The following is a 25591-nucleotide window of genomic DNA, read 5'->3' on the forward strand; positions in this document are numbered from 1 at the left end:
AATGTTAAATTTTGAAAACAAAGAATACTGATCCCATACTTAAGCATAGGATAATTAATAACACATGAATGGATCGTTTTGATATTATTTTCTTATTAACAGGTAAGAGCAGATACCTTTTTAAAAAATGCCTTTAAAGTCTTCAATGTTTGAATCATATACCCAACACTGAGCAGACGGTCTGACTCACAGCAAGAGCTCAACAAAAGTTTGCTGAACTGTACTTTCAAAAAACCCTATGAAGGACATAGTTTAGCCTATGGATATTTAGAAATGTTTTCTTTCAGTCTGGGAATCACAAAGGATTTATCAAAGTCCATGGGTGAGAAAAGGCCATATGAGCAAAAGAATCAACTCTGTAAGGTGCTCATTATCATATAAAAGACTGTAAGGATTTCTAAAATAACTCAATTTTATGCAGTATACAACTTACTTTACTTTAGAATCCATGATCTAGAAATAATTATGAGGTGATGATGACTACCGCTAAAATATAGGCTCATGAGGGCACGGAACTTGTTACATTTACCACTATGTTTCTAGAGTATAGCACAATAGCTGGCACACACTAGGTCTCAATAAACATTTGCTAAATTATTAAATTAACAAATATACAGCGAGGTGAGTAGTACACCACGAGCAGACACTTCAAAGATGTATAAAAAGTAAATTCCTAAAAATAAAATAGAAATACATTCCCCAGATCAACTGAGGGTTGAATTTATAATACACAAAATTGTGATAAACTGAAAGAGAAGCAGCTTTGGGTGGGGGAGGATTAATTCCGTTTTGGAAATGCTGAGCTTGTGTGACCCACGAGACAGTCAAGCGGAGATACACCCGAGGCGTGTTTGAGTCTGAGCCCAGAATCGAGGTCAGGGTTGGTCTATATACATAAACCTGGGAATCACCAGCACATAGCGAGAGAGAGGGCAGCACAGAGCGAGAGGCGTACCTAGCACCCAACTGGGAGGAGCCCCCAGGCAGGAGAGAGAGATCCTGCGAAAGAAAGATGGTGAGAGAAAGGAGGAAAGGCCGCGGCACAGAAGCCAGGGCGGGGGGGGACTTTCAGTTCAACACTACTAGGCAGCCAAGGATGATGAGGACCCAAAATACCAACAAACAGTGGCCTTGGCAAGAGCAGGCTAGTCGACTGGTAGGAGGTGCAAGCCAATGTGGAGTAGATTAAGGAGCGAGGGGCATGTGGGCAGTAGAGTGTAGGACAAATACTGACAAAGGAGAACACAGGACAGGAGCTGGAAGGGAATGTGGGCTTCTGAGATTGCTTTCTGTCCATCGGTCAGTCCATCTATCCACTCGTTCTCCATTTTTAAAATTTAAGACAGGAGACACCAGGTATGCTTAAATGATGACAGAAAGGGTTCAAGGGGAAGAAGAGGTAGAGGAGGAGGGAGCTCAGTTAGAGATGTATAATCTCTCTCTGTAAACTGGAAACCAGGGAGGAAACTCCTCAAATTGAAGTTTAAATTGAAAGCTGAAGAGGGAGAACAGGAATAGACAAAAACAAAAAACAAAAACAAAACACCTCATTCCAAGAAAGATGATACTTTTATACAAGTAAGTCAGGCTAACATAAGAAACCAAACCATGCTAGCTAACCAAAACAGAAATCATTGATGGGAATATTTTATTTTTATTTTTTAAATGTGATTTTATGGGAGTATAGTTGATTCATAATGTTGTATTCATTTCGGGTGTACAGCAAAGTGAATCAGTCATACATACAACCATTCTTTCTTCCCATATAGGTTATTACAAACTATTGAGTAGATTTTCCTGCGCTATCCAGCAGGTTCTCATTAATCATCTATTTCATACAGTGACGTATTTGTTTTTTTCACCCTCTCAATTCTTCCCTGCCTGCAACGGTTTCACCTATGGCGACCATAAGATTGGTTTGGAAATCTGTGAGTTTATTTCTGTTTTTACTTTTGCTTCCCCCCCCAGGGCTGCATCTGCAGTATATGGAAGTTCCCAAGCTAGGGGTGGAAGTGGAGTTGCAGCCACAGCCAAAGCCACAGCCACAGCCACGTGGGATCCAAGCCGCGTGGGCAAGCTACAGATAGCTCATGGTAACAGTGGATCCTTAACCCACTGAGCGAGGCCAGGGATCGAACCTGAGTCTTTATGGATACTAGTTGGGTTCGTAATCCACTCAGCCACAATGGAAACTCCTTTTTCTACTTTTAAAATAAGTCCTTCAGTGTCAATTTTATTAGATTCTACACATAAGTGATATCATGTGATATTTTCCTTTCTCTGTCTGACTGACTTCACTCAGTGCAATAATCTCTAGGTCCATCTATGTGGCTGCAAATGGCATTATTTCATTCTTTATTTTTGAAGTGCCAAAGGTCTAGGCAGGGAAACTTGCCAAGCAGATGCCAGGTGTAATCAGGGGAGCAAAGGGCCATTACATCAAGTTCTGGGGGACTCAGAAAAGGAGGGCTCCTACTTGAGCCCAGAGAGGTAAACCTGAAGCCTAGCAGGACAGTATGAGCTGGCTGTCTGAGGGGAAAAGAGAGATAAAACTGTAAGGCTTAGAAACGTATGACAGTCATACACAACTACATTAAGTGCGGCGAGGTTGCATTTGATGAATAATTAGGGGAAACTATAAATTACTTCTGCACTTCAGATTAAATTTCACTATTTCATTTTTGCACCGAAACAACAAAATGCTCAAAAACTGGCCCCCAACAAGGACTGCCTTCATTCACTTGAGGAGCAGCTGCTGACATGACTAGCAGAAAACACAAGCCTCTCCTGGGAGAAGTGACCTGGCTGACTGAGTTACCCAGCAGCTCTGACTAATCTGCATTGCTGTATTAAAACCCAACAATTCTTACCCATGTTTGATTTTTGTTCACTTTTGCTTTGGTTTCTAACATTTTGCTATTCCTCAGGGCCAAAGTGTGTGTGGGCTACTGGCCAATGCTCAGCCACACGTGCCTAGAAACACAGGAGGCACTTAGTGATTCTTTCATTGCTGTCTGACCAGAACCCAGCCTAATATCCCACAGACAGAAGGCTCTCGACAAACACAGAGTGAATGAGCAAATGTCTGAATGGGTCCATGGAGAGGGGAAAAGGTGAGCACCACATCTCTCTCTGCAGGGCATCCCCCACATGTACACGCCAAGGACCCCTTGACAGTCCACCAGAGCTGACACAGCCCTTCCCAGAAATTTTTTATTATTTATTTTATTTATTTACTTTTTTTTTTGCCTTTTCTACGGCTGCTTCCTGTGGCATATAGAGGTTCCCAGGCTAGGGGTCAAATTGGAGCTGTAACTGCTGGCCTACGCCAGAGCCACAGCAAAGCGGGATCCGAGCCACATCTGCGACCTACACCACAGCTCACGGCAATGCCGGGTCCTTAACCCACTGAGCAAGGCTAGGGATCGAACCTGCAACCTCCTGGTTCCTAATCAGATTCATTAAACACTGCGCCATGATGGGAACTCATTTATTATTTATTTTTTGTCTTTTTAGGGCTGCACTCACAGCATATGGAAGGTCCCAGGCTAAGGGCTGAATTGGAGCTACAGCTGCCGGCCTGCACCACTGCCACAGCCACGCAGGATTTGAAACGAGTCTGCAACCTACACCACAGCTCACAGCAATGCCAGATCCTTAACCCACTGAGAGAGGGCAGCGATCAAACCCACGTCCTCATGGATACTAGTAGGGTTCATTACTGCTGAGTCATGACAGGAACTCCAGAATTTTTTTTTTTGATACATAGTATGACAGAGCAAACTAATTATAATGAAATACACTGAAATCAAAACCTAAAAAGAAATTGTGACATCATGACAAATGTGCTTTTTTTTTTAAAGATTATTTTATTGATTGATTGATTGATTGATTGATTGTCTTTTTGCTATTTCTTGGGCCGCTCCTGCGGCATATGGAGGTTCCCAGGCTAGGGGTCCGATCGGAGCTGTAGCCACCAGCCTACGCCAGAGCCACAGCAACGTGGGATCCGAGCCGCATCTGCAACCTACACCACAGCTCATGGCAATGCCAGATCCTTAACCCACTGAGCAAGGCCAGGGACCGAACCCGCAACCTCATGGTTCCTAGTCGGATTCGTTAACCACTGAGCCACAACGGGAACTCCCCAAATGTGCTTTTGTGGCATAGGCTGGGCTTGCCAGTCACAGGCATCTGTGACTGGCAGGGGCACCCAGCTGGGCCAGTTTATTGGCAAAACCCCCAACTGAGAGTCTTACCCTCAGTTCTCAGAGAGGAATCCTTCCAGCTCGTGTCCAGGAAGCCACCATTCTCCGAGTGAAGCGGCAGCAAGAGGCCTTGGCGGTTCCGCAGCACAGTGTGTCAATCGTCATGCCACCCCCAGCTTTGACAGTGTCCTCACCCTCAGTCATGCTCCTTGTCCCTGAATCCACAGTCTGTCTGCTTAACCTGGTTAGTCTTCCGCGAGGCTCAGGAAGGCAAGGCTTCCTATGGGAACAGTCTAGCCCTGGGGTCTGGGGGACCTGTTTCTTGCATGGACTCCCCAACAATCCTCTCCTGTCCCGCACGCCTACTTTGAGGGAGACGGGGTGCCCCAATTCTTGAGCCTTGCTGGAGGTCAGAGGTGCAGATTAGTCTCCTTCGGGGTTTCTCACGTTAGTGGCTTAGGATTCAGCTGTTTCAGGGATGCTAAACTGGTTACAACTGGTGTTTCTGCTGTCCCCCTTCCAGAAGCCGGCTGCTGTTTTCCGCTCTCCCTTCTGAGGGCCCGCCTATTTCACTCCCACACCTTCACGTGTACAGTGGGGTTTAGTGAGGAAACAGCCATGGTCGTTACTTCACCTGTCATATTTTATTCAAGCTGCCATTAAAATTTTTACAAAGGAGAAGGGTTTGCAAAATCAAACCTTGAAGTCAGTTCCTCAAAAATTCATCTCATCTGCTTGGTAAATCTGCTATTTCTATCAAAGATAATCAATATATTGTTAGAGCCACAGGTTCATGAAGGCAGAGACCATTGCTGTTTTTTATCTGTCACTGTACTAACCACTACCCAGCACAGGAGAGGTGGTCAGCAGGTACACACTAATAAGTGATTGAATGAACATAGATATGATGCAACAGAATCAGGAGCCTTCATTTTCGTAATTTCAGTACTTCTCTAACTCACTTAGGACCGGTTTGGCAAGGTTCCAAAAAGCAAAAATCAGAAACAGAGACACCTCATTAGGAACCCAAGAATGTGTTTTATAACAACAAAGTTCTTTACCACAAAAATTTGACTAGGATTCTATATGCTATAACAGTAATTTCTTGGACAGAAAGGAACTGGCATTCAAATTTACTTAAGAAAACTAGTAGGGGGACAATATACTTTTTATTACAACTGCTACATAAAAAGTATTTAATTACAACTAATGGATGTATAATTCTTATCGTCATGAAATAAATGTGTCATAATAAACAAGTTTCAATCCATACTGAAAATGCAGAGTCCTCAATATTTAAAATCTATATTATCTACTGCATTGTAGTTTGTATGAGCAAAAAACAAGCAAGATTACTGAAGAATTAGGTCTAGTAGATCCTTGTTATTCTTGTCAGATGAGCGGAAAGGACCATCACAACATGCCCTACGTTGTGATTATAATATAAACCACATATGCTTTGTCATTCTTTATTGGCTGTTATCTAAGCTATGATTTTCCTAAAAAGCCTAAAGGATTAGTTAGAAATTTCAGTTATATTTTAGGGAGAAACCTATATGTATAATTTTGTTTTGTTTTAAACTGGGGGATTCTGATATATCCATGAAAAGCTTACTGTAATTCTAACAGGATGGCTCCACAGTAATTTTAAACTAAAAATCTTTACAATCATTCATGCCAAAATGTTTCTCTGGCAAATGTACAAAAATCCATACTCTGTTTGTTACCATCCTGTTAAATGCTCATTCCACAGCGAATTTTTCATCGTTTCTATTTTACTAACTTCAAGTTAAAAGATAATACTCACTTCATCAGCCACAAACTCCTTACTCAGACCAAAATCAGTCAGCACCACATGGCCATTAGAATCAAGGAGAATATTCTCAAGCTTAATGTCACGGTATATAATCCCCAACTGTAAAAACAAACAAACACACATTTTTAAAATAATTTCCAAAAAGCAAATTAGGCAAGTCTTTCTTATCTACCTTAAAAACAAACCAAAAAAAAAAGGCATTCTCTCACTCATGGTGTCATGATGGCTCTGAGTCACAGGCCAGGGCGCATCCAAATTCCTTCGCCTCCGGGCTTATTAGCTAGGTTCCCTGGACCTCTCCACCCACGCCTTCAAATTCCACATGATGAGGGTCCATCCCTGCTGGGCCAGCGCCCGTAGGTCTTCCTGCGGACTGCTGCTTCTTCCCGGGTTCTCCTTGATGGGCTTTATTCTCACTCCAGCTGCTCTGCTGGGGACTTCTTAGCCAATTCATGTCCATCACTTCTTCACGGTGTCAGAAGCTTTCCTGACTCATCGATTCCCACACTGGTCATCTTTTTGTTTTTTTCTTCCTACAACACCTAAATTTAGGTTGTGCTTACCTAAAAAATACTGATATCGCGTAAGTATTTCCTGTTTGTCTTGATAGAACCATATCCTAACGCTGGTTTTTTTTCACTTTTTATCCTTTTCCCCTAGTATTTAGTGCAGTGTCGTGTGTCAAAGAAGTCATTAATAAGGACATATCGAATTGTATGCTCCTTAACATGAAGGTTGAAGGTCACAGGTTAATTTTAATTGCTCTTTAGTTCTAAATAAGCAAAGCATATCAATTAGATATTTAAATATCCTTCCATTTTGTTTTGCATATAAGTTTTGTGGTGAAACATGTCAGCTATGTAACGTAAATAAATCTACCCAAGTGACATAAGAAGTGCTTGACATATGTGAATTCCACATTTCATGCTATATCAGCCTGAACTAAATGTTTTTAAACTTCCTCAACACTAAGTATATGAAAAATAGGATTCTTGATATGTTCTTAACATTGAAATATAAAATTACACAAGAAAAAACACTAGGCAATCTTCCTCTAAGAACTTCAATGTCCTACCAGGAAGGATAATGTTTACAGTCTGTTGAACAGACACTTGAAGCCTTACGAGCACCTGCCAACCAGAATGACTTTTTTTTTTTTTTTTAAACAATCTCTTTGGAAAAGATTTTAGGAATAAGTCATTGACCACCTGCTTCCCCTCATCACTTTCAGGTAAACGCCCCATTTTTGTCTCTTCCTGGGAACTCCATGTTAGCAGCTCTGTCAAGATTAGCATTACTGGCTTCATGTTCTATTTCTCCGTATTATCTTTTTAAGGAAGGTTAAGAAGAGTTTAGCAAAGATCTGATCTTCATATTACTTTCACATCGCTGCAATTCCACGTATACCTTGTACTCATCATGGTCTCCACCTCTGTTTCTCATTAGCCTCTTTTAATAACAACGAATGTTCATGGGTTTTCCTTTAATAAACAGAATGAACAGTTCCCATACAAATTAAAAGCTGAATTTACCAGCTGATCTCTCAGCGCTTTGTTATTTTGTTTGCGTTTCCGCTGGCATTTACGGTGACTGTCACCATGATTTTCATATTACAAAAATTACATCTAATTTCCCGAAGCATAAAACACAAGCTTTCAGCCTATGCATAGGTCCAATGTGTCTCATGTATAAAGATGTCCCACTTTACATCCCACAAAAACAACCAAAGGCAGAAAGCTCATCACCATACCAACAACTCGATCAAAAGGAATCCAAACGTCTGTTCTCATCACTTCAGTTCGGCTCCCACCCTACGCTCCTCTTCTTTTCGGCAGCCCTGCACCCAGAGCCTTTTCTACCTCCCTCCTGCTCTTACGCATTTGTCCTTCACTCTTCTTAGGATTCCTCTTCTGTACCTCGTCTCCCTCCTCCTGCCCAGCTGAGTTTCTGTCCTGGGCTATAGATCCACCCATTTCGTGATCCCTTCCTCCTTGTTTCTTCTTCTTCACAATCTCTCCCATCCGTTGCCTCCATCCTGCAATTCTCATCTCCCTGACCCTTTAAAAACGCCATCCTTCTTCCTCGTCTTTGTCTTCCTTCTTCATTTCTCGCCATTCTTTTTTACGCTCCTTAATCAGCACTTTAATGTCTTCTACCTGTAATCTAGGGTAGAATATGAATACCTAACAAAGAAAAACAGCGGCTTTATGATGTACCTGTGTCCTCTGAATTTAGCGACTCAAGTCATGCTCCTTATGGCCTCACACACCTTTGATACAAATTATTCTCGTACTGTTGATTTCTCAGGAAATACACACACGTCTAGGCTACATAATGACTGTTTGCTTCTACCATAATCCTTCTTCATTAAAAAAATTTTCGTCAAAGTTTCCTGGATCAAGAATAGCAGTATCTGAAATAATACTTTTAGAAAGTTTAAACCTATTTTATTGAGTTCAAACGGCATCACATACATGGATTCGGTTTAAAGTTTTGAGTAACTGAGCTCATGCTACATGAAAAAAAAAAAATGGAGCAGAAGGGAGGGAGAGGGCGTAAGAGAGGAGGCCAGGGACGAACAAATGGAAAAGAAAGTCAGATGAGAGGGTGGGGTAGCTGGGTACCATAGGTAAGTGCTTCTCTCAAATATTCCAAGCTACTCGGGAAATATACCCTGAAGATGTACAGGCAGAGTCTGCAATGGAGTAAGTCACAGTGGAGGAAGTACAGCTTATGACTTGTCGTTTCATCTCACAGGTTATTTTAAGAATGGAAATCTTTTATTCCAGTGATACTTTGTAATAAGGAGTAGGAGTTTTCATAAACCAAAACCAAAAAAAAACCCCAAACAAAACTCCCCCCCCAAAAAAAACCCCCCAAAAGCTCAGGTTCTACCTTTTTAATCTGTATCACAGAACTATAAATAGAAAGCAGACTTTTAAAAAAGGACCCATGAAACTGAAACACTTGGTCAAGATCTCCAAGGGTGCCCTCACAAGCTCCACTGAGACAACGACAGGTAAACACATGAGCTCTTCTAGCGCCACCATCAAGTCAGTTAACAGATTTTTCAGAGACAGGAATCCCAAAGGTTGAGCATCTTACCTTGTGGAGATGTTCCAAGGCAAGGACAATCTCTCCAACATAGATCTGCACCTCGTGCTCTGTGAAACGCTCTCTTTGAGAAAGATGAGTAAAAAGTTCTCCACCATTTATATAATCTAAAAACGAAATACATTTTTTTCTGTCTTTGACTTATATTCATAAACTAAAGTTAGTAGTTCCGTTTTAATCACTTTGGATTAACCATATGCCACTGATTTTTAATGTATTATATTTGTTCAATTCTTAGTATACAGCTTCATGTAGAATACATGACTAAATTCATATAATACAGTTTCATAAGGTAATGATTACCCTACACTGCAATGGAACGAATTGGCATTGAGTTTTGCAATTAAAACTATGACATGAAATCAGCATATATTGAAATAAATTTCCCAAATGCAGCATATCAGAAACCTCTGCCATCGCCATACAATACTTAATTTGCTGTGGAGTACGAAAACATCAACCATGATAATAATTAAAATAAAGAAGGAACAGAATAAAACAAAACAAAAATCCCAGCCTTTCCTTTGTAGTAGTAGTTGCCAGTCACTATTTTTTTCACATTTTAAAAGTTCATTTTTATTTCCAGTCTACTATTCTTCAGCAGATTCCTGATTTTCCAGAATTGTCAATGCACAGCCCTTCCAAAAATGTATATTCCATATCAGGTAGCCTTCTTATTGCTCCAAAGTGTAAGTAGCACAACATGGCTAGATCAAAACACCTAAAACTAAAAGATTCCTATTTCCCTTGAAATGTGCCCTTTTTTATTCCAAAGGGAACAATGAAATACGAGACAAAAAGGCTACAGTGAGAAATAAATAAGGAACTGAATACTAATAATGATAAATCATAATTATGTTCATAATTAGCTCTAAGAAGACATTTACTGATAAACATAATAGTTTCACCAGAAACTAACCATTACTACCTTACACAACATTTGTGTATGAGAAATAATGTACACCTAGAAAATAATCACAGATATAGATGAAAGCTTTTCTCCTGCAAAATTTGAAAAGCACGGATCTCAAGTGAATTTATTTGTTAAGTTAACCACAATTTGATAAAAAAAAAAAAAAGAAAAGCAAAATCATCATGAGTTCACTAATTTTTAACTTGCTTATTTAACTTTAAATTCCAAAAAGCAGATGCAATGGAATGAAACAACTCCAAAAGCTGGTTGTTTTGCAAGGTATTTTACAAAGCACATGCCAGCAAAAAGCACTGCCCTTTTAAGCCTTCTGTGTTTTGCCAGGGGGTTTTAATTATATCTTAACACAAAGCTAGTTATTAAAAAGGTGTAAAGGAACACAGCATTCCCGCAAACTAACAATGAATTTTTTCAACTTTTACGGAGTTATTTATTTAAATCCGATAGTGATGTTTATGCATAAATGGTTTCCATGGTTAGTCAGGGCACAGAAATAGGAATCCTAGGTCTGCTGACTAACTGGCAAACTCCTATATATCCTTGAATGTCCTATTCAATTATCTCAGCTCCAATAACCACTCCAGCAGAGTTGATCATTTCCTTTTATGTTAACCACTCTACTTATTCAAGACTTATACCAGTACAATTATCTATCTGCATTGAAAATGTTTATTTGTACTTGCTTTCTCTGCTAAACTCTGAGCTTTTTTTTTTTTTGTCTTTCTTTTTAGGGCACACCTGTGGCATACGAAGGTTCCCAGGCCAGGGGTCCAATGGGAGCTATAGCTGCCAGCCTATGCCAGAGCCACAGCAACGTGGGATCTGAGCCGCGTCTGCGACCTACACCACAGGTCATGGCAGTGCCAGCTCCTTAACCCACTGAGTGAGGCCAGGGATTGAACCTGTGTCCTCATGGATAGCGTCCTCATGGATAGCGGTCAGGTTCATTAACTGCTGAGCCACAATGGGAACTACTAAACTCTGAGCTTTTCAAAGTCAGGATCAGTGGTATGCATCTTTAAAAATCCAGAACAGGGAGTTCCTGTAGTGGCTCAACAGTTAATGAGCCTGACTAGTATCCATGAGGATGCGGGTATGATTCCTGGCCTTGCTCAGTGGGTTAAGGATCCAGAGTTGCCATGAGCAGCGGTATAGGTCGCAGACGCAGCTTGGATCCTGGGAATCTCCATATGTTGCAGGTGCGGCCCTAAAAAGACAAAAAAAATAAGATAAAATAAATAAAAATAAAATTAAAATAAAAATTCAGAACAGTGCCTGCATGCAGAAAGCACTATTAAGATAGTGCTACTGCATTATTAACTGAACCAAATTCTTTATACTGGAATAAATATTAGAGTCTGAAAAAATTCACTCTGAAACTCAAAGGCAAGTGAATCCTTAAAAAAGAAGAAAAAAAGTCCTGGAGTTCCCTTTGTGGCTCTGCGGGTTAAGACTGTAACATAGCATCCATGAAGATGCACATTCAATCCCTGGCATCGCTCAGTGGTTTAGGGATCCGGTGTTGTCGTGAGCTATGGTGTAGGTCACAGATGCAGCTCGGATCCCATGTTGCTATGGCTGTGGCATAGGCCAGCAGCTGCAACTCCAATTTGACCCCTAACCTGGGAATTTCCATATGCGGCAGGTGCAACTCTAAAAAGACAAAAAAAAAAAAAAAAAAGGCCAATAGCCCAGGGGTAAGACGTAACATTCATAGAATAAATATATTTCATTTGTGGGTACATGGTTGCATGCTTTAAAGGTGAAAAGCCAACTCTATCCACTGGTCCAGGCTGTTAACAATGGTAAAATAGATACAGAGGCTGCTCAAGGACTATCACAGCAGGAGCTACGATACCTGGGTAAGTGCTGTAATCAGTGTAAGCCCTTGGTACTCTGAGTTGCAATTCTAGTTCTGTTTGGTATGCAGTGGTATCTCATTATGGTTTTAATTTGCATTTTCCTAAATAATGATATTTAATATCTTTTGATGGCTTATTGGATATTTCTATATCTTATGTGTAATGTCTCATCAAGGGTTTTTTTTTTGCCTCTTTTGGTTTTTTTCTTTTTTACTTGAAATACAATTCACATGCAGTGCCATCTGTCCATCTGAAGTGTAAAATTCAATGGTTTGTAGTACAGAGTTGTGCAACCATCACATTTGATTTTAAAATATTTTCACACTCTCCCCTCCCAGAAATCCTATTTTTACCTGTTTTCCCTTTAGTTGCTTGTGCTTTTGATGTCATGAAATCACTGCCAAAACCAAGGTCTCAAAATTTTATCCCTATGATTTCTTCTAAGAGATTTATACGTTTAGCTCTTAGTTTTAATCTTTGACCCTTGTGAGTCGATTTTTATATATGTTGGGAGGTATGGGGCCAATTTCATACTTGTGCTTATGGCTATCCAGCTGTTTCAGCCCCATGACTGTTCTTTCCTCATCAGCACCCCTGTTAAAAAACCAACTGACCATAAATGTGAGAATTTATTTTTGGACTCTCAATTCTGTTCTATTATCTCTAAGTCTATCTTTATTATAGTGCCACACTTTCTTTCCTTTAACGGCCACAACCTGTGGCATATGAACATTTCCAGGCCTGGGACTGAATCTGCAGCTGCGGCAATGCCACATCCTTTAACTCATTGCACAGGGTCAGAGATTGAACTGGCACCTCCATAGCAACTGATGCAGTGAGATTCTTTTTTTTTTTTCCTTCTTCTTCTTTTAGGGCTGCGCCTGCGGCATATGGAAGTTGCTAGTGGTCGAAGTGTAGCTGCAGCTGCCAGCCAGCCTACACCACAGCCACAGCAATGCAGGATCCAAGCCACATCTTGGACCTACACCACAGCCTGCAGCAATGCCGGTCCTTAACCCTCTGAGGGAGGCCAGGGATGGAACTCCCATCCTCATGGACACTAGAAATGTTCATAACCCACTGAGTCACAATAGGAACTCCCAGTTCTAATAGTTTTTTAATGGATTCCTGAGAAATTTCTATTTATAAGTCATGTCAGCTATAGAGAGAGGGTTTCTCCTTCCTTTCCGATGTGAAGGTCTTTTATGTTATTTTCTTGCCTAAAACATTGAATAAAGTGGTAAAAGTGGATACCCTGCTTCTGATTTTAGGGAGAAAGCATTTAGTCTTTCCTCACTAAATATTACGTTGGCTGTGGGTTTTTCATAAATGTCTTTAACAGGTGGAGGATGTTTACTTCTATTCCTATTTTGTTGAGTGTTTTTTTATCATGAAGGAGTGCTGAATTTGGTCAAATGCTTTTTCTACACCTACTGAGATACAACTATGTGGTTTTTGTTCTTTATTCTATTAATATGGTATATTAATTGATTTTTCACTTGTAAAATCAACCTCGCATTCCTGGATAAATCCCACTCGGCCATAGTATGTAATCATTTTTATTTGCTGCTGGATTCAGTTTGATAGTATTCTCTGGGGAATTTTTGTGTTTCTATTCATGAGAGATAATTGGTCTGTATCCTTCTTTTCTGGTGATCTCTTACCTGGTTTGGTATTGGGGTAACCCTGGCCTCATAGAATGTGTTGGGAAGTGCTTCTTCCTCTTCTATTTTGGGATGTTTTAAAGAATGGTATTAATCCCTCCTTAAATGTTTGGTAACATTCAGAGTTCCCGTTGTGGTGCAGCGGTAACCAACCCGACTGGAATCCATGAGGACGAGGGTTCAGTCCCTGGCCTCGCTCAGTGGGTCACGGATCGGGCATTGCTGTGAGCTGTGGTGTGGGTTACAGACTCAGCTCAGAGCTCATGTTGCTGTGGCTGTGGCACAGGCTGGCCTATGTAGCTCTGATCTGACCCCTTAGCCTGGGAATTTCCATATGCTGTGAGTGTGGCCCTAAAAAGCCAAAAAAAACCCAAAAAACAAACAAACAAAAAAAAAACAAACCCCCAAAAAACCAGTTTGGTAACATTCTCTAGTGAAGTCAAATGGACTTGGGGTTTTTGTTATGGTTAGTTTTTATTACCATTACTGTTACTACAACTAGTTCAATCTCTTACTTGTTACATGTTGTATCCTTAACCCACTGAGCAAGGTCAGGGATCAAACCTGAGTCCTCATAGACGCTCGTCGGGTTCACTAACCACTGTGCCACAACAGGAACTCCTCCTTCTAAATTCAGCAAAGTCCCCTACCATTCTGATTTTACTAATTTGAGTGTTCTCCCTTTTTTTCTTGGTTAAGTCTAGCTGAAGGTCTGTCAACTTTACCTCTTCAATGAACCATCTTTTCATTTTATTCATTTTCTCTATTGTTTCGCTAAATTTCTGCTCTGATCTTTATTGTTTCCCTCACTTTTGCCTACTTTGGGTTTAGTTCTTCTTTTTCCGGTGTCTTAAGATGGAAAATTAAGTTAGTGATTGGAGAGCTTTCTTCTTCTTTATTGAATTCAGGCAATTACAGCTATAAATTTCCCACTAAGTACTGTTTTAGCTGCACTGTATAAGACTTGGTATGTAGTATCATCATTTTCTCTCATCTCAAAGTATCTTCTCATTTCTTTTTTGATTTCTTCTTTGGTACATTGGTTATTTAGAAGAGTGTTGTTTAATTTCACATAGTTGTGAATATCCCCAAAGTGTTTTTGTTACTAATTTCTAATTTTAGTCCATTGTGGGCAGAGAACATACTCTCTATGATTTTAATCTTTTTAGATTTATTGAGGTTTTTTTTTCAATGGCTTAGCATATAGTCTATCCTGGAGAATGTTCCATGTGAACTTAAGAAAAATATGCATTCGGCTGTTGTAGTTTAGGGTGTTCCATGGATGTCTTTATATCTTAATGGTTTATTTTCCATTTCCTTGTCATTCATTTGACTAATTACACTTATATACTACTGAAAATGGAATATAATTGCCTATCTCTCCCTCCATTTCTGTCAGTTTTTATTTCATGTATTGTGGGTCTATGTTGTTAGGTACAGTTATGTTTTTATATCTTCCTGGTGAATTGTTCCTTTTACCATTGTGAGGGGTCCCTTTAAATCTCTAGTAACACTTTTTTGTTAAGTATATTTTGCTTTCTTGTGGTTGCTGTTTGCAGGATTTATCATTTTGCATCTTTTTAAATCTATTTATATCTTTGAAACTACAGTGTACCTTCAATAAACAGTATGTAGTTGGACTTTTTTCATCATCTGACAAGCTCTGTCTTTTGATTATACTGCTTAGTCCACTCATTTTTAATGTTAATATTGATATAGTTGGACTTATGCCTGCTATTTTACTTTTTTGTTTCCTACATAGTTTCTATCTTTGTTTGTTCCTCTATTCCTTACTTCTTTTTCATCAAGGGAATATTTTATAGTGTAACATTTTAATTCCTTTAATGAATTTCACACTTTTGAGTTTTTTCTTAGTGGTTGCTCTACGGCTTACCATGCACGCACCATCAGAAACAGCTTTAGATTTATACCGCCTTAATTTCAGTGACATAGAGAAACATCGCTCCCACTTAGCTCTGTTCTCTCTTCCTCCCTTTTGTATTATTGTTACACATAGTTTAACTATATATGTTACAGACCCAACAATAATTATAATTATTACCTTATATAGTTTTACGTCTTTCAAAGAGAATAAAAGAAAAAATCAAGTATATTTTTATAGTTTGTTACATTAGCCTTCCTTTTCACCATTTTTGGTTCTCTTTACTTTTTCCTATGGCCCCTGGAGCCGGGCAGCACTGAGGGTCTGGCCATTGTAAGGATTTCATCTTTTGCTATAAATGAAGTAAGAAGTCTCTGAAGATTCTGAGTACAACCGCAGTATGATAAGACTTGCACCAACCGCGGTATGATAAGACTTGCACTGTAATAGAACTGATGACTCTGGCTGCTGTGTTCAGAATAGTAAGAGCGGAAGTACGGAGATTACTCACAACAGCAAGAAGAGATGGTGGAGCCTAGGAGAAAGGGGACGGCAGCAGTGGTGGTGGTTGTGGTGGTAAAGACCCAGCCCTACCTGAGCACATGAGGAGATGGAGCTGGTGTTAGGTGAGATGGGGAGGCCACAGGAAGGACAGATTTGGAGGAGATGATCCAGAGTTCACCTTTGGAAACGAGGAATGCATAGTGTCTAACAAAGAGTAAAAGCTCAATAATTGGTAGATACCGTCATCTCGAATTACGCATTCTAAGCCTGTAAGAAGGTGCAAGAGAGCCCTTGAGGAATCCTTTCAAGAAGAGGAAGATAAATTTCTCATGGCCAGTTTCAGATCATTAAAAGGAGGCTCCATGTAAATTCCGTGAAACTATTTCAATGTTTCGCAATGTTTTCAAATGTATGTATGCATACATGCATTCTGATGAGAACAGAGGATCCACAGCTTTTATCAGACTCTCCAAGCAGTTATAACCGCCCCCCCCCCCAAAAAAAAGCTTTAGGAACATCACCCTAAAGATGGCATTATAAATCTGAATGGAAACATTTATTTACAAACCAACCAATGAATGCATCCTACAGCTCGCCAGTAGCATAAACGTCAGCATCAAGGAGCACACATGCAGCACCATTTCTCCAGAGCATTTAGGTCATTTCTCCCTGACTTTTAGCCTTGCTTGGCATAGCTGCCCTGGAGCTTATTTGTATTTAGAATTGGACTGGTGAGGTTCAGAGCTTGAAAAAGAGAAATGGAGCATGAGGCTGTCATTGTCAACAAGATCTCTGACTACTGAGGATGTGCTGGAACTGCATTTTCTGATGTCTTTGCACCTCTGTGTTTATCCACCGAGCTAGCAACTCTGTTAGAGGAAGGCTGGGGCTTGCCCTTGAAACTAAAAACAACTTCGCCAGGCAGTGAGATGACAAAACAAAATTTAGAAAAGGCTATGGACATATTATTAGATTTGAGTTGAATTAAACATTTTTATTTGTATTCTCTTGAAAGAGAATACCGGAATCGGGAATGCGGGCAGATTTCTGGGACAGAGTTAGCAGAAGCATGGACACGCTCGGGGACATCGTGAACACCCAGATCCTTAGTGACATCTGAGAGGAAGACTCGTCTCAGTTTATAACTCAAGGAATCTCCTGCTTTCTCCTCTCCCAACCCCCACCCCTTTCCAGTCGGGCATACATTACATTTCTCCATATAAAGCACTTATTTTAAAGCTTAGACTGAATAAAGCACTTAAGTGGAAACTGTCTCCTGCTACAATTATTTCAAGTCCACTCTGCCTGGTGGGTCCTTGGTCCATGCCAATCATCTACTCCATTAACTTTCCAGTTAAAATTATGGATTCATCAGATTCCTAAAAATTGTTATTTCTTAAGTCACTTCCAATTTCTTCTACAACAAACTGCAAGCATGAGTTGTGTGTGTGTGTGTTTTTTAAGCCAATGCTGTTTTTCATTCTCTTTATGAGAGATAGCATGAGAATGTTCAGTTTTTATTGATACTTCTGAGGCTTTTTACCTCTGCGGACATACACCGAAAATGGACTAAATGGTGTTGGATCAATCTACACTCCTGGCTACGGCTGTTTGTGTAGACGCAGCATTTTAGTCAACAGAGTTAGTGACGGGAAATGGGAACGGGCTCCTGACCGATAAGAACGAAGTGATGGAAAGCAGAGTTTTGACTGCCCTCCTTCAAAATCTGTGTCTTAACCCAGCTCACTGCTTTGAAGACTAGACAAAGAAATAAGAACTAGAGCTGCTGGACACTTTCTCTGGGCCTGTTCTATTTAGATATGATAATTTGATCCTCATAAGAGATGCTACCAAGTAGGTGCTACTATAGGAGCAGTACAATCCCCAGAGAAAATAGGTGATCTCCAGAAAACACTGAAACTCAGAGAGCTTAAATAAGTTATCCAGAGTTTCAGATCCTTTAGGTGGGAGAATAAAGATTACAGACATGAGCAGTCTGACTCTAAAAACAGTGATTTATTTTAATGCTCTATGGCGCTGTCCTTGGCTTCCTCCTGATACCACTTTTATTGTTGTTTATTAGAAGTAACCCCACTGTGCAAATGGTATTGCTAACTACCGTCAGAAAAACTGTTTTAAAGCCAACTATTCTGTCCTTCAAATATATGAAAAGCTTGGAACCAGTAATTCTTTATATTCGGTCATGTAATTTCTCTGTGTAACATTCTTTTCATAATTAAGTTTTGAAGGTTTCATCAGTTCACAGTACTCAAAAGGAGACATCCTTGGAGGCTGGTCTAATATTTCTTTTTTTTTTCCTTTTTTTTTTTTGTCTTTTTGCCATTTCTCGGGCCGCTCTCGCGGCATATGGAGGTTCCCAGGCTAGGGGTCGAATCGGAGCTGTAGCCACTGGCCTACACCAGAGCCCACACAGCAACGCAGGATCCAAGCCGCATCTGCAACCTACACCACAGCTCACGGCAACGCCAGATCTTAACCCACTGAGCAAGGGTAGGGACCGAACCCGCAACCTCATGGTTCCTAGTCGGATTCGTTAACCACTGCGCCACAACAGGAACTCCCCTAAGATTTCTTTTTAATGGCCACTGAAAACAAAGAGATTCAATCTATTTTGAGAATGTGCCAAGCTGAAATGATCACTGACATATTTGTGACACAGAACTTACGAAAGCCAATTTATATCGTGTAGGAGTGGACCCAGGGCTGTTTTCTCACAAAAAGTACTTGGCCTTGCCTGCAGTTATCCTCTTAACCTACTTGCCTGTTAAAGCAGATGGATCTGAATTTGGCAACAAAGAAGAGCTACATTCTAGGTTCTTGCCAGAGATTAGAACCTCAAATTGTCTGCAGTCCAAATCTCATCAGATGTTCAACTGTGAGAAATTATACATACAGGACAATAAATGTAGTTTATATGGAAGACAATATATATAGTTTATATACCCTTCTCATTATACTATAATGACTTCGGACAAAGGGCAGGAGAAAGCTATAAATTTGGATGACATTCTTGGAAAAACGATACTCTCCCTAACCTTGTTCCACAGGCTTACATTAGAGGGAATAGGCATGAAACGTGGAACTATATTTTATCTTATATATCTTACATCTATATAAGGGGAGTTCCCATTGTGGCTCAGTGGTAACAACAAACCCAACTAGCACTCATGAAGATGCAGGTATGATCCCTTGCCTCACTCAGTGGGTTAAGGATCCAGTGCTGCTGTGAATTGTGGTGTAGGTTGCAAACCCAGCTCAAACCCAATTCAGATCTGGCATTGCTGTGGCTGTGGTATAGGCTGGCAGCTTCAGCTCCAATTTGACCCCGAGCCTGGGAACTTCCATGTGCTGGAAGTACGGCCCTAAAAAGACAAAAATAAATAAATAAACAAAGAAATCAGAATAAAAAATATATCAAGGAAGGCTAGGGAAAATTGTCCATTACATCTGGGCCCTATTTAAAAGTTTTTCCCAGATCACCATGCCTTGTAGGTGGGTTTATTTCTTAAAAAATATCTTGATACAATTTCAGACTTACAAAAAATATTTGTAAGAACAGCACAAAGAATCCCAATATACCCATTATGCAATTCACCAATTGTTTACATTCTGCATCATTTGCTTTAGTACTCTGTGTTTTTATGTATGTGCATAGTTTTTCTGAACCAATTGAGAATAAGCTGGAGACATCCTTCTCCTACCTTTGAACCCTTTAGTGTGCAAACACTGAAAAACCCTTTCCTATAACCACAGTACAATTAGCAATACCAGAAACCTTTGTCTAATCTATACTTGATTCCGTGTTTGTTACTGGCTCCACTAATGCTCTTTGCAGCTTAGTGGCTTATGGATCACATTTGCATTGGATATCACAGCTCTTTCGTCTGGACCCTGTCTTCTTTCTTTCTGAGCTTCACATCTTCAAAGAGGAAAGGCCAGTTACTTTGTGGGCCAACCTTCCTAGGTTTTATCTGATGCTTTCTCACGATTAGATTCAAGTTATACAGTCTTAGAAGGGATATCAGTGAAGTGATGGTACCTGTTTTCAAAAATATCAGGAAGCATGTGGTACTAGTTCTCCCAATATTGGTGTTAATTTTGATCACAGTATTAAGGTGGAGTCACTAAGGCGGTGCTGGGCAGGTTTCTCGACTGTAAAGTTACTATGTTTCCCTTTGTAATTAACTGCCAGATTGTGGGGAAGATGAATTAAGACTATGTAAAAATATACCATTCTTCATCAAACTATCACCTACCCACTTAGAATCCAATAACGATTTTCTAACCGCATCTTTCATTCTCTATGTTGGTTGGACATACACCCTGCCCACTTGGGCAGGTATAGATTGCAGGACAGAGTCCTAAAAGTATGTTCCTAAATTGCAATATACTTACATATTAACTTTAGTAATTGCTGCCAATTTTTAATGGGTAGTTTCCTCAAAAAGGTCATTTATATTCCCCACTAACAGTGAATGGATACCTTAGAATACAAAGTTCTCGCCAACTCTTGATATTATCATTATCTGTAATTTACACCAATTTTTTTTTTCTTTTTCTTTTTCGGGCCACACCTGTGGCATATGGAAGTTCCAAGGCTAGGGGTCCAATCAGAGCTGCAGCTGCAGGCCTACGGCACAGCCACGGCAACACCGAACCTGAGCCACATCCATGCCCACACAGCAGTTTGCAGCAAGGCCGGGTCCTTAACCTGAGGCCAGGGATTGAACCCGCATCCTCATGGACATTATGTCGGGTTCTTAACCAGCGGAACCACAACAGGAACTCCATTTCTACCAATTTGATAGGCATTTCCAAGACACATACATTCTGAAGATACAGAAGAAAGAAGAAGGGAAGAAAACCTGAACGCCTGCAGCAGCTGAACTTGATGTATCTTCAGTGGCAACAGGCCAAGTGGTCACCTCGGACAGGGAAGATGACTGTGATGGGCTGCAGGGTTGAGAAGTAATAAGAGGTTGGAAAAGCTCACATGCAGCTCACAAGAGAGGAGGAAAATGTTTGCCAACCTCTGGGAAGCTCTGTTGAGACTATGAGCGTGAATTTTATGCCAGACCCAGCTGACACATTTTGGAGACATATGAAGACAGCTTAGAAAAGCTGGCGTTGGGGGAAAAGTTTAGAGAGTCATCAAAGCAACTGCCATGGCAGGCAAGAAAGAGGGTTAACAGGGCAAGTGACTCTAGGGTGCCAAACCAGGCAGAGTCCAGGCCAGGAAGGGTGCACATGAAACCCAAAGCTGATGCGTGGAAAGGTGCAAGGAGACACGAGAGAAGGCAGGGTCAATGAGGATTAAAGAGCAGACTCAGGAGAGTGGAAAGGAGAAAATAGAAGATTGTAGGCAAAGAAGAAATCCGGTTCTGTGGCCTGGTTTGAGTGATAAGGCTCCTTGTGTGGCTAGGCTTATGAATGGCTAAAATGAAGGCCAAAATGTCACAAGCCAAGGAGCTTTGGCATGGTGTTGAACTGGTTATCCATATGGCTACTAAAACTGTGGAAGGGGATGGAAGGAAACTAGAGGAGAGGGAAGCCAAACCTAAAGAACTGGAGTCATTGGAAAAGGCCAGCAGGTGTCCTATGAGTCAGTTGACTACGGGATGGAGGGTAGGGAGTTAGAAAAAAGCTCCTTCAAAACACAAGCTCTGTTGAGAAACGACTGTAATGACAGCAGCTTACCTTCACTTTGTTGGCTGTAAGGAGCAGAAAGGGGAGACTGACGGTCTTTCATGAAAGGGGCTGCTGGAGAAGTAACATCGTCCAAGGATGGGAGGCCTTACTTCAGACAAATGGATATGAAAAGGCGCTGTGGATTAAGATGAAGGAGCTGTGCACACAGGGTTCTCCACAGGCACAATGGAAGGGGTTAATAGAGGAAAATAAGGGGGGAAAATGAGGTATAAGTAGGGAAAGAATAATTTTAAAATTCCTCAAGATATTTTTTAAAAAACCTCCAAAGCTTCTGAAATAATAGACACAGAGTTAAACTTTATAGAGTATAGTCCATAAATAGATTCCTACCTCTGTAATGACGTTTCACCTTTTATTCTAGAAGCTAATTTAAATGTATCCTGTCAGAAAGAAAAGTTGAAATCTGGCACCACTGAGGCAGATCAAAGTCCCAGAGCAATTTTTTTTCTCTGCTAGGCACACGGTCTGGTACAAGCAAATATAATGTACTCACTAATATTGTTTGCATGAAATGAAAAAACATGCAATACTCTGTTTACTGGCTGCTGTAGTCACAGAGGAGAATTAGGGTAGATTTTTCATCTTGAGTTTATTAACAATAAAAGTAGAAAGAAAGAGTTAAAATATTGTCATAGCTAAAAACTGCAATTCAGATGCACCCGTGAGCAGCAGAAAAGAATGGGTAAAGGAAAAAGGGAACCAGTAATAACACAGTAAAGACACTTTTCCTGATGGACATCTCTCTTATATTCTGATCTCTTCCCCTCCTAAGAAGTTTCAGAGTAAGAGTTAAGATTCAGGAGTCCCCTGGTGGCTCAGCAGTTTAAGAATCCAGTGTTGCCACTGCTGTGGCTTGGGTCACTGCTGGGGCATGGGTTCAATCTCTGGCCTGAGAACTTTCATAGGAGGTGGGCACAGGCCAAAAAAAAAAAAACAACAAACCACTCTGTTTGTTCATAACTGAAGAAGAGAAGGGGACTATCAACAGTACATCTTCTTGACAGTAATTATAAATAAAGAAGTGAATGAACTGATATGTTCTCAGGAGCTGTGACGCACATTTCATCAATGTGACCTTCCCCCCAAAAACCCATTTATCAACCTTAAATTATACTGAGATTTATCTACAGTCCATACAACAGAATACCTTATATGATGCTTGTATAGACTACTGGTTTGTTGATTAAAGTAAAAAGAACTTCTTATACGAAAATGATTACATCTTAATTTGCTAAATGATTTGCTTTACATGCAGAATGGCTCGTACCCTGTATCTGTAAAATATGAATATAAATAATTCCAACTCACACATAAGATTATGATGAGCTGTTAAGAGTTAAATTTGGGGAGTGTCCGTTGTGGTTCAGTGGTTAACGAACCCAACTAGCATCCATGTGGACGTGGGTTCGATCTCTGGTCTCACTCAATGGCTTAAGGATCTGGCGTTGCTGTGACCTGTAGTGTAGGTCACAGACGTAGCTCAGATCCTGTGTTGCTGTGGCTGTGGCGTAGGCCAGCAGCTACAGCTCTGATTCAACCTCTAGCCTGGGAACCTCCATACACCAAGGGTGCAGCCCTAAAAAGACAAAAGACAAAAAAAAAAAAAAAGACCAAAAAAAAAATATTTAAATTTGGGCCAAACATGTAATAAGCACTTATGAAAAAATGACTATTAATGACTATTAATATCTATAGACATCAGCTATAATTTATAAAACTGAAAAATAATTCCATGTTTAATTATAATGATTTTAAAATAAAATTCAAATTTATGGTGTCTTGGTTTATTTGTTCTTTTCAATGTGAGCATAATTTCAAGGCTTATAAATCTTTAACATATATTCCTACAAAGTACTACAGGGTCTAATTAGTTTTAGTCAGCATTAAGCAAAAGAGAAATTTCCTTACCTGATATTTTAGGGCAATCCTCATGTTTTGAAATGGCAAAGATATCTGGTTTTTATTCAAGTACAAATAAACTGCTTTTAAAGATTTTTATGTGACAGTAGTTGGAGCACCAGATGAAGCACTCCGATGTTGTATTTCTAAGAAGCATAAAAATAACACAGCAATCACACAAATAATGGGAAAACTCAAAATCACAAAATATCTCCCACTGCTTTAACACACACTGCCATCCTCTCTAAATCCTGCATGTCCCATCTTCTCTTTCTTCTTCCTTTCACGGCAAAAGTTCTTTGAAGAGTGGTCTACACATCTGATCAGACTGTGCTTACCCTCTGTGAGCTTCCCATTGTCTCTATAACAAAGTACTACAGACGTGGTGGCTTAAAACAAGACAAATACATCATTTTATGTTGTGGTTAGTAGAAGTGTGAGGTGGATGTCACTTGCTAAAACCGAGGTGTCAGCAGAGCTGCATGTATTCTGGAGGTTCTAGAGGAAATCTGTTTCCCTGCCTCTTTCCAGCTTCAAGAGGCTGCCCACGTTCCTTGGCTCATGGCCTCTCCCTCCACCTTCTAAGCCAGGAGTGGCGGTTGAGTCACTTCACGCACTGCATCACTCTAACCTCTTCTGTAGCCTCATCTCCACCTGACCCTCCTCTTCTTCTGCCTCCTTCTTCCACTTTTAGAGACCCCTGTGCTCATACTGGGCCCACCCAGCTAATCCAGGACCATCTCCCTGTTTCCAAGTCAGATGACTAACAACTTTAATTCCATCTGCAACTTTCTCTTAATTTGTTTGTCATGTAACCTAAGATGCTCACAAGTTCTGCAGATCAGAATGTCAGCATCTTTGGGTGGCTGCTACTATGCCCACCACAGCCTCTACTCAGTCCTGAACACACTGCAGTACAACTTCCATCTCTGTAATACAGACACAGTCTGAGGTTTAAAACAACCTCATGATGCTACAGTAAACAGATACTTTCTCTTCTTGAAATATTCTCTCTTGGTTTGCAAAGCACAGCTGAAAGGTCAAGAAACGTGAGGACTGCAAAGTAGCCACTCTATCCACTCACAGTGAGACGAGCAAAAGAACCATCCCTGTGGGTCCAGCCCGAAGTGAGTTCCCCCAAATGGCTGGGTTAAAGCCACTTAATTTAGGGTGGTTTGTTATGCAGAAAAGGCGAGTGGATACACCAGTAACCTGTAGATCATGCTTGTAACCAACAGACTTGCTCAAGATCACACAGCTGCTAAGTCAAGATCACAATCCAGGTCCATTTGACTCTGGAATCTAAAGGCCGTGCTGGAGCTGACTTTACTACCCTGTATTCACATTCACACGCACTGTCTTCAGGCTCCACAGACACTGGGGGAAGCCCTGTGCCTGCAGGGTTCATCCCCAGGCCCTCCTGTGGCTCCTCCGACTTTCATTTTTCCTCTTGTTATATTTTAAATGCCAATTCTCAGGAAGGTCTTTTCTAATAACCTAAGACTTGACTTAGGTCTTTTTACGAGTAACCTCTACTTATATCAAAGGAAATAACCTTATGTACAAATTTGTTTAATGTCTGTCCCCCTTTTAGATTACAAGGCCCTGAGGACAAGAATCTTGTCTGGGTTCTTGCAACTATTATCCAAGCATCTGGCACATGGTAAATAGGCGAGAATTTGTAGCATGAATGAAGAATTCTGGAATTGACAGTATCTTGATGCAGTTCAACCACTGTATCAAAGGGGTCAATAGCCATGATTCCTCTAGGAAACCTACACAAGCAGCCTGGAGAATATGTAGCCACATACCAACTCTCAAATGAGCCATCATTTATTCTACTTTCAAGTCCTGCAAGCCTCCTGTGCTTCTAAATTGGTTCAGTATTAGGCCCCTGGACGGTGGGGAAAAGACTTCACTCAAAAGTCTGAGTCATGTTTATGTCTAGAGAAACAAGTAAAAATGTGCAAGACTTCCACCA

At 40.5% G+C, this 25591-nt stretch overlaps 1 protein-coding gene across 2 annotated transcripts in view; it reads right to left on the reverse strand.

Annotated features, from left to right (window-relative positions):
• Positions 1-25591, reverse strand: part of RPS6KA5 (ribosomal protein S6 kinase A5) — a 187952-nt gene that overhangs the window by 71563 nt on the left and 90798 nt on the right. For both annotated transcript variants that reach the window (XM_047795605.1, XM_047795603.1), the window contains exons 4-5: positions 9130-9245; positions 6016-6123 (exon numbers count right to left, since the gene is read on the reverse strand). In XM_047795605.1, the coding sequence (XP_047651561.1) occupies positions 6016-6123; positions 9130-9245 (224 nt within the window). The remainder of the gene's footprint in view (positions 1-6015; positions 6124-9129; positions 9246-25591) is intronic.

The sequence above is a fragment of the Phacochoerus africanus genome, chromosome 9 (assembly GCF_016906955.1).
Source record: "Phacochoerus africanus isolate WHEZ1 chromosome 9, ROS_Pafr_v1, whole genome shotgun sequence".
Lineage (NCBI taxonomy): Eukaryota > Metazoa > Chordata > Mammalia > Artiodactyla > Suidae > Phacochoerus > Phacochoerus africanus.